General features: G+C 37.6%; 1 protein-coding gene across 2 annotated transcripts in view; it reads right to left on the reverse strand.

Annotated features, from left to right (window-relative positions):
• Positions 1-12,580, reverse strand: part of PDE11A (phosphodiesterase 11A) — a gene marked incomplete at its 3' end in the record, with an annotated part of 132,871 nt that overhangs the window by 67,888 nt on the left and 52,403 nt on the right. For both annotated transcript variants that reach the window (XM_082001200.1, XM_082001199.1), the window contains 3 exons: positions 4,816-4,905; positions 2,623-2,763; positions 415-479 (listed from right to left, as the gene is read on the reverse strand). In XM_082001200.1, coding sequence (XP_081857326.1) covers positions 415-479; positions 2,623-2,763; positions 4,816-4,905 — 296 coding nt within the window. The remainder of the gene's footprint in view (positions 1-414; positions 480-2,622; positions 2,764-4,815; positions 4,906-12,580) is intronic.

Genomic DNA, 12,580 nt, shown 5'->3' on the forward strand with positions numbered 1-12,580 from the left:
AAGGAGGTATTTTGTAAAAGATCAACAAAACAATCTGAAATAATTCTGTAATTTTTACTTCAGTACTAACCCTGCAGAACAACATTTGCATGTTCTCCACAAGTTCAATAATAGTCATCAGTTATTCCCTGGTTTCTTTTCCGAGACACTGATACAATGGTAGCACATAACACATATACATGCAAACACATGTATATTTTTTTTTATATATATATATATAGATAAAGGCATATATATTTAAGAAAGTCTCCATTTGGACAAGACTACTGCTTGCTTCAAGTAAAAACTGTAGGCTCACACTCTTAAATTAAATCTACCCAAAGTTCCATAAGAAAACAAAACTATGATCAAATAAATTTAAAACTATATGACAAAATAAAGTAATCCATTACGATAGAAGACACGAGCACTAACCTGTTGTCAGCATCAGCACTGCATTTTGGAGATAACAATTCAAATGATTTTGTAAATTTCACCACCTGTCACAAAAAATTAACTTAAAATTGTTGCTAATATGAATAAATACGTAAGAAAACAGCAATGTAAGGTTCCTATATTTAAACCATATTTTTATCCAATGACCTTAGAATAAAAATTCAATCTGTATTCCTCCAATGGGGGAATCATGAACAGCCACCCACAGCCTGCTACTAACACAATGTACTGTTCTGTGAAAAAGAAAAATCGTATTATACCTGCAAACATAGTGGCATTTCATAAGAATGTAGTAGAACTGTATCTTGTAATTATAAAATCAGTGTGGAGGTCTAGAAAGAGAAAATAACTAGAAACATTAAAATTCTATAACAGACTATGCAAATGAAATACAAACCTTGATCTTGCTTTTAGGAATGCTAGTGTAATTTAGAGCATACTCCAATGAAAGTACTTCATTTCTGTTAGTTTGAATGAAATGAGACTCATATCTTTCCTCCAGGAGAGAAAAGAATGAGGTTTTTTTCTGCCATACACACAAATTTATGATTCTGTCTCTGATAATCATTTAGACTTGTCACAGCCCTGCAACAAATAATCAATTACAGGGTCAGTGAATCCAAAGACACTCAGATGGAAAAAAGAATGATATTGCAAGCAACAATTTTATCATTCAACTACTCAAATCAGTACACAGGAGGATAGTTTGTGCCAAATAGCCTGAAAACACTGAAGGGAGCTACCAATATAAAGGCAGTCGCTTATTTTACTACTAACAACAATAGTTATAAAAACATTAAACATTTTTAAAGAGCTTTCCATACCCTACCAATGGCAGTACTACAAAGTCCCAGTGAAAGCCTCTGTCAAAACTGTGCATGAAATCCAACTCTTAACAAGTACTTCCATATAGCTTACATCCACTGGTTCAACTTACCAGAGCTCTGCAATGAAATAATTATTCTTTGGTCAAGTAGACAGAGCAATTGTAAAAAACATACTTCAGTGACGCTGAAATTCATATTTTCAACTTCACCTGAACAATGCAAAAGCTTCTTCCTACCACAAGAACAAGTATGGGACTATCTACACATTTATATGCAAATGTACCTTTTTCAATAGGGAAAAATTACTAGGTCAAAATAACAAGAGGACTGATCTTTTCACAGCATTTTCATAATTTAGGAACTGAGACTTGTTCTCATTATTTATTTTGAGAAAAAAAGGAACTGAGCAAATATTTGATAACAAATCAGGTAATTTTTCTTTTTTAAGCAGACCAGAGGAGCACCTTGCTTCTCAGTTAAGCTGTTGCAGCTTCTCTGTAGTCATTACTAATTCCATCACACAGACAACTGAAAACCACAGCATATCAGCTGGATCACACCACTGATAGTTAGATCCATCAGCAACTCACATACATTCCATTAAATGCCTTCAAATGACCAGAAGGAATCATAAATGTACCTTTCCATTTCCATTTGGAAAAGTGGTTTTGTCTGAGATAGAATTAATTTTCTTCATAGTAGCTAGTATGGCAACACATTTTAGATTTGTGATGAAAACAGTGTTGGTAACACAGGGATGTTTTCATTACAGCTGAACAGTACTTGCACAGCATCAGACACTTCTGTTTCTCCCAGTGAATTGATTGGGGGGTGCACAAAGATTGGGAGGGGACACAGATGACCCCAACTGACCAAAGGGATATCCCATACCATATGATATCATGCTCAACAACAAAAGCTGTGGAAAGGCAGCAGAAGGGGAGCACTTTATGGCATTTGTGTTCCCAAGTAACCATTACATGTCATGAAGCCCTGCTTTCCTGGAAATGACGGAACACCTGCCTGCCAACTGGAAGTCGCATTATTCCTTATTTTGCTTTCCTTGTGCACACAGCTTTTGCTTTGCCTACTAAACTATCTTTATCTCAACCCACAAGTTTTCACATTTTTACCCTTCCAATTCCATTCCCCATCCCACTGGGATGAGCTGCTGGGGCTCAGCTGCCTACTGGGGTTAAACCACAACAGTGGTGTTGATAAAGATTCAACCTGTACCTAACTTGTGTTTAAAAATGATGTGCTGGAAGAATATTTGCTGTCCCATACTTACATATGATATGAAGCAGTTGCTCCACCACCCAAATATTAGCCCTTCTAAAGAATGTGCAGACATACTTACTGGTGATTCAATATCTTCCAGAAGTAATACTGAGCACCGTTCACACTTCAGCAGAGTCTGGGCCCGATGCATAATTTTCTTGACAATTTTCTCCAAGTCAGTCTGTTCCTCAAAGAGGTCATTCACTACTTCCAGTAAAGCCTGCATACATGGACAGAAAACTTTTGTACTGGTTGTAGAATAAATATATGGAGCATTACAAAGGAGGCATAAACTCTGGGATTGATTTTAATATGAGTGATCCATTGAAATCTTCATTCAAATAAAGCTCTTCATGATTATGGCAACAGAATTGGGGTGGGGATATCTGAAGAAAGAAAGAAGTTAAGTATTTCTTAGCTCACAACTGGGCACAATCCAACTCCTAGCAAACAATGGGGATCTTTCAAACTATTTCACTGTGGTCCAAAAAAATGAAACAATGGCTGTAAATGCAACTCTTCAAGTAAGCAGTATGGATTGAGTTACTGTTGAATTTGCTGGTGCACTTAAACTCTGTTTTATGAATTTATTACCCATTTTGTTCAGAACTGGCAAGAAAAACACACATCAACAGTTCCATATTCCAACAGCACTCTGATCCAGTCTTTACCACTAACAACATATCTATAAAACACAGTGTTTTAAAATGGCTTCCTCTCTCATTTCACCAACTTTAAAAATAATAAGTCATGTTCTTTCTTACAATGGGTCCAAAAGTGTGCTTTTTCCTTTATTCTGGTTTAGGATGCTGACAGTAAAGAACATCCATATAGGTAAGCATATAAATGTTAGTGGTCTTAGCTCTCCTAATGCAGCGGTCATCAGCAAAACATTGGTCGGAGTCACTGGCAGTTGCCACCATTGGTGTCCATTTTGATAGGGAAGGCAAAGTATGAGCTTGTCCATCACATGTTACTTGTCAAGTAACTTCAGCTGTGGACTAGGCAAAGCTAAAGACCACCAACAGGTCAAAAATGCAATTAAGTACAGGCCACCATGTAGCTGTCAGATGGCAATGATATTTGTTATGCCTTACATAGCTGACGCAACAGTAAGAAACAAAGAATCCGTATCTCTAATCCAATCCCCTGATGTGTCCAACCACCAGAATTTACTGAATGCCTCCCTCAGAAGATTAAACACTGACTCCTCAAAAGTTTGTCATTGTTCCCTGCAAGCTGTGAATCTGCAGCAAATTTTAAGTATCTAAGTAGTCAAACAATTATTTTGTTCAAATATCAAAGACAAAATCCTTGGCAGAAATTCCACCCCCCCGCCCAAGCCTCCTCCACATCTCCAACCCCAGATACAGTGTCTGTAGTCAGACAGACCTGGACAGAAGACAAGCTCAGGTGCTTCACGACCCTTAAATATACACACCATTAGAAAAAGGCTAGTGGTAGTTTTCATAGTGGAAAGCATTCGTTTCCATACATGGAAAGCACCAAAATCCTGAATATGTAAATGTCAGTGCTCAGTACAGACCCACCCCACTGTAGTCCCATGTGTCACTCCCCCCCACCCCCCGCCTTGTGAAGCACAAGTGTGTTCAACATTACTATGGACCTGTGATCCATAATAAAAGTATAATTTCCCATCATTGCAGGAAATGTGATTTTTTAAAAGCCGACAATTATATAAACTCTCAAAATTAAAGTTTTATTTCTTAAAAAAATAAAGGCCTCTCTGAAGTAAGTGACATGTGAGCTCACCATTATTTTCACTTCTTTGGAGCTTCCTGTCCCAACTCATGCATGGCATTAGCAATCATGAGTAATGTGAGTAATGTATCCATGCAGACACATACTGTCAAAACCTTTCACACACAGGTTTTTTTCTTGCTTACTTTTATAAAGATATATCTACACTATTTGCACGCAAATTGAATATTACAAGTTCAGGATCGTAAAGTTTTGATTTTTCAAATTCTCACAAAATTCCAGAATATCTGCCAAAGTAATTCTGCACCGTCCGTGTCAGAAATGCAATTGTTTCAGCATTAGAAAACATGGAACAGCCACCACCATCATGAGGTCATTTCCCTCCCATGCTCTCTACTTGCTGCCTCAGTCAAGATAATTATCTGTTGAAAATGCACTTTTTGAAATAAAACATATTTAAAACTGCTTAGCAAACACATATACATAGCTGGAATCTGAAGGAACAAGAGACAAAGGTTTAATGTTGGTCCAATATACATTTTTTACTTACCCTGCTTCTGTCATATTCCTTCCTTGAAGCTGCAAAGAGCTGGGCATTGGATATGGCAATCCCACAGAACGGGAGATACATCTGCATCACCTAGTATCAAATGAAACTCACAGTCATTAAAAACAACTACAATCAGACATTCATGTTACTAGCAGAGAGACTTAAACTTAGGTGATATGTCCCAGGAAGGTCTCAGCTCATTCACTCTTCAGCAGAACACAAAACAAAATCATCATGGGCAAGGCACATAAAATGGGTAGAACATAAATGAATCAGTAGAAAATGAACAAAAGCATTTGAGTTCACAGGCCCTACCTGTGATGATTCTCTATAACTTGTCTGGAAAATTACAGATTCTCAAGTTTATAAAATGTCTGCTGAAGATTACATTAAGTTAGAGCTTCCTTAGAAAAAGTATTATTTTTTATTTTTCTGGACTGCTTGAGTCACATTCCTGCTGATTTCTAGAGGGTATAGATTTTAGAGAATACCAGCACAGTGGAATACAGCACATTGATCAAACTATTAGTCAGAAAGCTGATTGTCTTCTCAATGATGGGGAAAAAAGGGTTAAAGAACATGCTTGGAGAAACTGGGCCTCAATGCATCACCATACATTAAGAAAGACTGGACATGAAGGACTGGGAAAATATTGAGGTGCACAAGATGACTTTAGGCTGGCTTTGCATGAAATAAACAAACTAGGCTAGTCACCCACTTGAGTAGGGCTGGCACTTTCACAAGGATGATGATGGATCAAAGTCCAACAATATTAGCGTTTTTAAGCCACATACTGAGAACAAGTCTGTAACATACTGCTACTGCTGAGTGGTTCCCAAGCTTCGGTCTGAGACATTACGTAAGTTTTATAGGTGCTGAATAGCCTTAACGTTTGCAAAGCCAGTGAGAGTTGGAGCACCCTGATGCTTACAGAGCTAGGAGTGCTGCAGCAGCTTTCTTCTCTCTGGTCTTTGCTGACTGGGAGATCCACTGTAAGTAATGCTCTCTGTGACAAGTTTTAGCATTGGGAAACTGGCATATGTCTTTGAAATTCCATTTAATTAGAAAATTATTGCTAACCCAGGGAAACGGGCTATTGAGACTATTTGAGGAAAAAAACCCAAGAACTGTAAGCATCCAGAAGAACTGAAACAGCAGCAACTCCTGTTCTGCTTTATCTTCCTTAAACACTCCATTGGCTACATGTCTACTTAGTTTGTGTTTGAGTAATAACGAGTTTTCTAAAAGGATCTTCAGATTCTCTGAATTTTGCACCTTTGTAGCTGCCATTCTGTCAGAATAACTGCAGATTTTAAGGGTGCACACAAATACACCTATACAGATAATTTGCAAACACTTCACTTTCATCCTCTTCCCATCATAGCTCCCTCTGAAACAAAATGACACTCTAGACTCTACAAACACTTATCTTTTTAGAGAGTCATTAAACTGGCCAACTATCACACCAGATATGCAGGAAAGTATGAAAAATGAAAAATAAAGTAACAAATCACTACGAGGCATTCATTTTTTGTAACTTCTCTGAAAGAGTTTTACATATTTCAGTTTAGATTTTATGTAAAAAAAAAAAAAATCTATATTTTCTTGTAATAGTACTAAATGCCACAGCCAATTAAGAGATACAGAGCAGAAAAACTTTAACCTGAAGAAAATCTGACCTTTAGTATAATTATCAATACCACAGTGAGACTGGATACCTTTTTACATAATAAAAATAAGGAAATATTAGTATTTATTGCCCTCACATTGGAACGTCTATTTCCAAAAGTAATTTGACCCTGTAGCAATAGAAAGCATACAAAAAGTTTATGAACCTTTAGCCATCACAAAAACAGCTAGCAAAGTTGTCTTTTTTAGCAAGGAGAAAATATGACTTTGCAATATTCCAAAACACTGCTCTCCAGAACACAAATTCCAAGGAATTGACTCCATATAGAAACTAACATCCATAAAACACTGGTTTATGAAATGTCAAGTCTGGAAAGCTGCTGGCTTACATAATTCTTTTCACCACTCAAACTAATTATGCAAGGTGCAGCACAACTAAGATAATGTTTAATTATCCATAGCAGAAATTAATAAATGTCCACAGCTATGAAAAAAACCAAAACAAAACAAACCACACAACGAACAGGTAGAGAGGAACCACCCTGTGATAAGACATGAACCGGTTATCCCTTTTTACAAAAGAACAATTGACAACACAAAAGACTACCGTCATTCCTCTTTTATCATTTCTGAACAGTAAGGGTGACTGCTGCACTTTTGGCAAATTGTAATACAGTACCAAATGAACAAAGAATAAAGACATTTCCAGTGGTAACTGAATTTTAATTTTTTTTTTTAAAACCAAAATGGCAGAATGGAGTAGGAAGCAGTTATCACATTCTGACTTTGAAATACCAATTTAAATCTGCAGTACTCAAGACTGCTTTACAAGCACCTCCAACATGTTGATGCTATAGCTGTTGACACTCCATAGAAATATAGAGTAACATAATACTCGGCTCTCATCTGTCTGAGCCACGTACTGTAAGGAGCTGGTATTGTTACACCACATTCACTTCATGGATTTTCCCTCCAAAGAGAACACAAAGAGTTGAGGAAGTGGTACATACCACCATAAGCTGGACACATCCTTTTTTCCTCCTTTTAAGTGATAGGTATATAATTACTAATCCTCTGGTGCTCCAAGGTGAAAACATATTGCATCACTGAACCATAATGCACTGCAATTCTATTTCCACTCCTGCTGATTATTACTATTTCTCCTTAAATAGAAGGATGTAACTTTTAATTAGTGTAAAGCACAGTCCATATTTTACTATCTTAATTCTCCATCATGGATACATTTCAGTAATATAATACTGACTTTTGGTAACAACAAATAAATTGGGTAGAAGACTAAATTGTATTGAAAGGACAGAGCATTGAAAGGTTGGTCATAGATACGCTGTTAAGCAGCACAGGACAGGAAACAACACAGATAAATGGTACAGTCGTTTTAATTTGCCTTGGGGAGATAAGATCATGTTAAGAAGAAGCCGTTTTCTTTTTCCTGTCTCTTGTTCTTTCTGCAATACTGAATAGGCCAGGACAGCTTGCCTCTACCAGCCAACACCTGTACAGGTTTTTTTACCAAATAGTTTTATTACACAATGAAGCCAACCTGATGCTGGAACTTGTAAAGGAACCATTGGCACCTGGTCCAGAGTTTGAGTATGCAACATGGTTTCATTACACCAATGCGTAAAATAGTGATATGAAATTAATGGAAAAACCACCTAACACACCCTTCTAAAAGACATAAAATAATTTCCCTTTGCTATACTGAAGGCCATTTAAAAAAAAAAAATTTTTTTTTGAATGAAAATGGAGTATACCTGAAAACAAATTTCCTTCAACATCTGTTTTGAACTAATGACAGGAAAAGAGACAGCAAATTTATTAAACAAGGCAATTTCCTAAGAATGCAAATAGAATATAAAAATATTAAAAATATAGCTTTAACAGATATACCTCATTAATTTATTTTGCCAAATAAGATTAGTTGTAATGATTCATTGCAGTACTTTGTGGCATATTAACAAAACAAATCAGTAAATATGTAATAGTATATTTTATTAAAATGATGTTCAGTCTGAATAAGCAGCTAATCTAACGAACCTGCTGGAAGAGACCACTTTTTTGTGTGCCAACTATAAGGCATACAGATACAATAACTGCAGGTTAACAATATTACGTTGTGAATTACTTGAGCACTCAGGGTTCAGGTAGGCTGGCCCAGTTTCTCACACCTAACCCTCCAACAAGTACCACATCCTTGAGTAGCAACTACACTCTCACCTCACAAACTTAGAGGCATACAAAAGGTAAAAAGCTGTGCTCACTTACAAGCTGTTCAATATTTTATCAGGGCAGGAAACCTTTTATGAAAAGAAGACGAAGTAATGAGCACTGGTTTCAACATTTCATCCTCTTAATTTCTAAATTCTATTATTGCATTATGGGGTTCTTTTATGTTAGGAGTATTAAAACACAACTACCAAGGCAATAAACAGGATAAGTACCAGAAGTGTTAATATTCAATTATGCAACCAATTATATTTTCAGCTTGGTCCTGAAAATGACACATCTTTTCTGCAAAACTATCAAATGACTGCCCTAACCATAGTTACTTTTTCCCTCCCACAGGAGGATATATTCCCATTGCTTTAGTATCTTAACACATCTCCAAACTTGTATGCCCAAAGTTAGTTAGTATTCCCCTTAAATCCCCAATAAGAACTGAAGCAGTAGCTTGATTTTTTGGAAGTACAAAGCATTCCCAAATTCTGCAATATTAACTGCTAGGACAAGAAAGCTGCAACCTGTGCTTGTTTTGTCATTTTTTTAATGGCACCACTTCTGAAATCCAGATGAAGGACATCAGTTCTCCCTCAGAATTTCAGAGGGCAGTCTTCTATATGTTTTGTCTTCATAACCACAATTTTATAGGCCAGAAGTTCCATTCTTGGTTGCATAGTTGGGCACATCAGCGTTTGGACACCTACACTACAGCATCTTGAGATGTGACTCTCATTTTCCTGTCATCCGGGTTTTCATAGATGCTGAGACATTGTCAAAATACATAAGTCAGTAAGATGCTGTCCAGTGTTCCTCTGAACCACTAACAATAAGGGCTTCTCACGATCTGGGCTTAGGTTTCACAATAACTTCATACTCAATATAATTTTTTTTACCATCAGAAACAGGCAGGAGACAACCTCTGACCACGTTCTTTCTTACAATGCTTGCCCTCAAGAAATACTGCCTTCCCCTTCATCTCACAGCCTGGGAATGATGGTCTTTGCAGAACCTGCAAACCTTTCCCTTGCTGCCCCTGCTGGCTCCTGCTTTTGAAGTTCAAAAGAAGGTTATTTTCTAGAATCAAGTGTCTGATGGGAAATAAGTTTTGAAATTTTCTCTTCATGAGAAGGTGGTATAAAAGCCTTTAGTTCCCCAGCCTCAGTGTTGTCTTACCCTCACAAATAGCACAAACTCCACATCAACAACAAAACAGCACAAAATATTACTTTTCTCACCCTATTTGAGAATGTAGATGTTCATATCTACATATCTCAACATGTCTTTCACTTTTTTTTTTTTTAGTGACACATAATGATATAGACAACATAACCACATGCATGCAGGCCTGCAATGCAGAAAGTTATTAGCTACTTGTGAAAAAGAGCCAGGGCTGCAATAGCAGCATGCTGCAGAGGTAAAACGTTAGCTTCATGCTTGCTGGATGGAAAGCAGCCCCAAGTTCAGCTTCAGCTAAATGCAATGACATTTACCTTGCCTCCCCGGCATGTGATTTTGCCCACACTAAGCATCCTCAGAGAGGACCCACTGCCATAACTATGTGATAGATCTAGTCTAACTCGTGGCTTCTGACATACTCCAACCACCCCCCTGCCTGTGGTCACAAAAGAAAACAATTTTGGTGTTTGATGGAAGAAAGAAGCCTCTCAGTAAGGCTTGCATACCCAGTCTGGCACAAACCAGGTTAAGCTTTCAGCAAGTGCTTGTCTGGTTCAACCATTTTCTTTAGCAAACACATGAGCCACTTTTCTTTATACAGCTTGCTTGGTAAGCATCTGGGGGAAGGGAGGCAATACAGGCTTCCAAGAATGAGAAAAATATCTTTTAAAAGTAAATATTTTTGCTATAGTTTAAAGTTATAAACATTTTGGTTTTGACATACTTAAAAACAAGTCACAGAAGCCAGCTGCCCTTTGAAACACATTCCAAAGCATTAAAAATAGGTTCAGAGAATGAAATATTCTCCTGAATTCTGAAAACAATAAACCAAAATCAATTGCAAAATCGTTAAGCACAAGCATTCATCCAAACTCTATTATCTCCTGCCAGCTGTGCAGTGTCTGGCTATCCATAGCTCTGATAAAATCTGATTGTCACCTAGGTTTGTAATTATCAGAAATATTTTCCAAAATTATTTTTACACCCCAAGCATAGACAGAACAATTGCTTGGTAGAGTCACCCCACGAGTTATGGGCATACAAATGGGGCACATAGCTGCTGCTTATATCAGTGAATCTGCAGAGGCTCTGGGCCAGTTTTCTATTACCTCTGACTTTTTTTTTATTTCCATTTGCATGTGGCTATTATTTATGCAGTACCATAAAAACACCCTAAGGTGCTCACAAACCTAAGGCAGCATCTCTGTCCTATAAAGCTATCTAACTATGTAAGCTTTCCGTGGTTGTAAACAGCCCAAAAAAGTACCACAGGAGCATTTCTTCAGCACTGGCTCTTTGCTTTGCTGCCTCATATAATTACTGGCACGCATTGAAACTAGACACCTGCGTCACCAGACAGATTACAACACACATCTCCTGTAGGAGCAGACTTATTACAGTTTTAAAATGTGAATCCTATGTAGGTCGCTGTCCTCACAAGCCATGGCACTGGGAGACTATGGCATGCAGGACCATGGGGCAGGAAAGGATAGGAGGGCAGCTAAAACAGGTTCAGACTCAGCCTCTGACCTTCTTCCAGACCCCATCACTGCCCTCCAGTCGCTACAGCGCAAAACCGATCTTGTCTCTTCTCAGCCACGCACATAAGATCTTTAAACTGGGAAAACAAATGAACACGTTGAATTTGATTCACAATAATACACTTGTAAAACTGTTTATTACAGTCAGAACTATACACATCTAATAATCCAATTTCATTTTTCTGGCAGATATTTGGAGATTTCTTGCCCCAGTCACTTTACAGCTAAACATTAGTCATATCTGCCATCACTGGCAGGAGGTGAAGCTCAAAAAAAAAATCTAAACAAGCTGCAATAAATTTTTCTGTCATACACACAGAAACATTGGCAGTGGCTATTAAACCTATTTTTAGCAATATTCTATAAGACTTATTTAAATATTTTAACATTGCATTGAATTTAGCACTCTCTATAAAGTGGGAAGGACAATAAATTGTACTGTAAATTTCCACAGATCACCTAATTTTAAATGCTGTTGCTCCAAATACATGTGAAATAGGAAAACATTTCTGCTAAAGACTGGAGAGCCAAAAATAATTTAAGTATATGTAAAACGGCTACTATTCCAGGATACAATCTTCTGATCTCATACATGCAAAAATCCAGCTATTTTAATTGGAAATTTCTCTTTATTTTACACACATCTGAATCAGTGACACTCAGCAATAAGCCCTATCCCAACAAACCCTTCAAACTGCCACTCAGTTTTTCAACATATGATACTAGGCCAGGATTTCCAGCAGGCAAAGTGGAGACAAGAGGAGGAGAAAAGTTAGACAAGGAACAATAATGGTTCTGTTAAAATGAGAACTGTATGAACTGAGGAAGAAAGGAGCAGCAGTTCCACAAGAAGCATCACCATGCTAGTGTAAGCACCCAGAGGCCCAATGCCTGGCATTCAGCAGTTATTCCTGGGGGTTCAGCAAATGCGCATCAGGCTTGAAAGCAAGGAGAAGTCACCCTGCAGGCAGCCCTAGTGAGGGCTGCAACGTTAAAGTAATATGATCAAACCAGTAAACCAGCATGCTTCTATATTACAAGCAAGTTGAAAGCCACGGAGAATGAATGCTCTCTCATGAAAGCCATGGAGAGTCCTCCTACTGAGGACTCTCAAATCTGGATGATGGAGGTATGCACCATGTCTGTGTGACCACCTGCAGGCAGAAGGCCATTAAATC

The sequence above is a fragment of the Phaethon aethereus genome (genome assembly GCF_964289735.1).
Source record: "Phaethon aethereus genome assembly, chromosome: 6".
Classification (NCBI taxonomy): Eukaryota; Metazoa; Chordata; class Aves; order Phaethontiformes; family Phaethontidae; genus Phaethon; species Phaethon aethereus.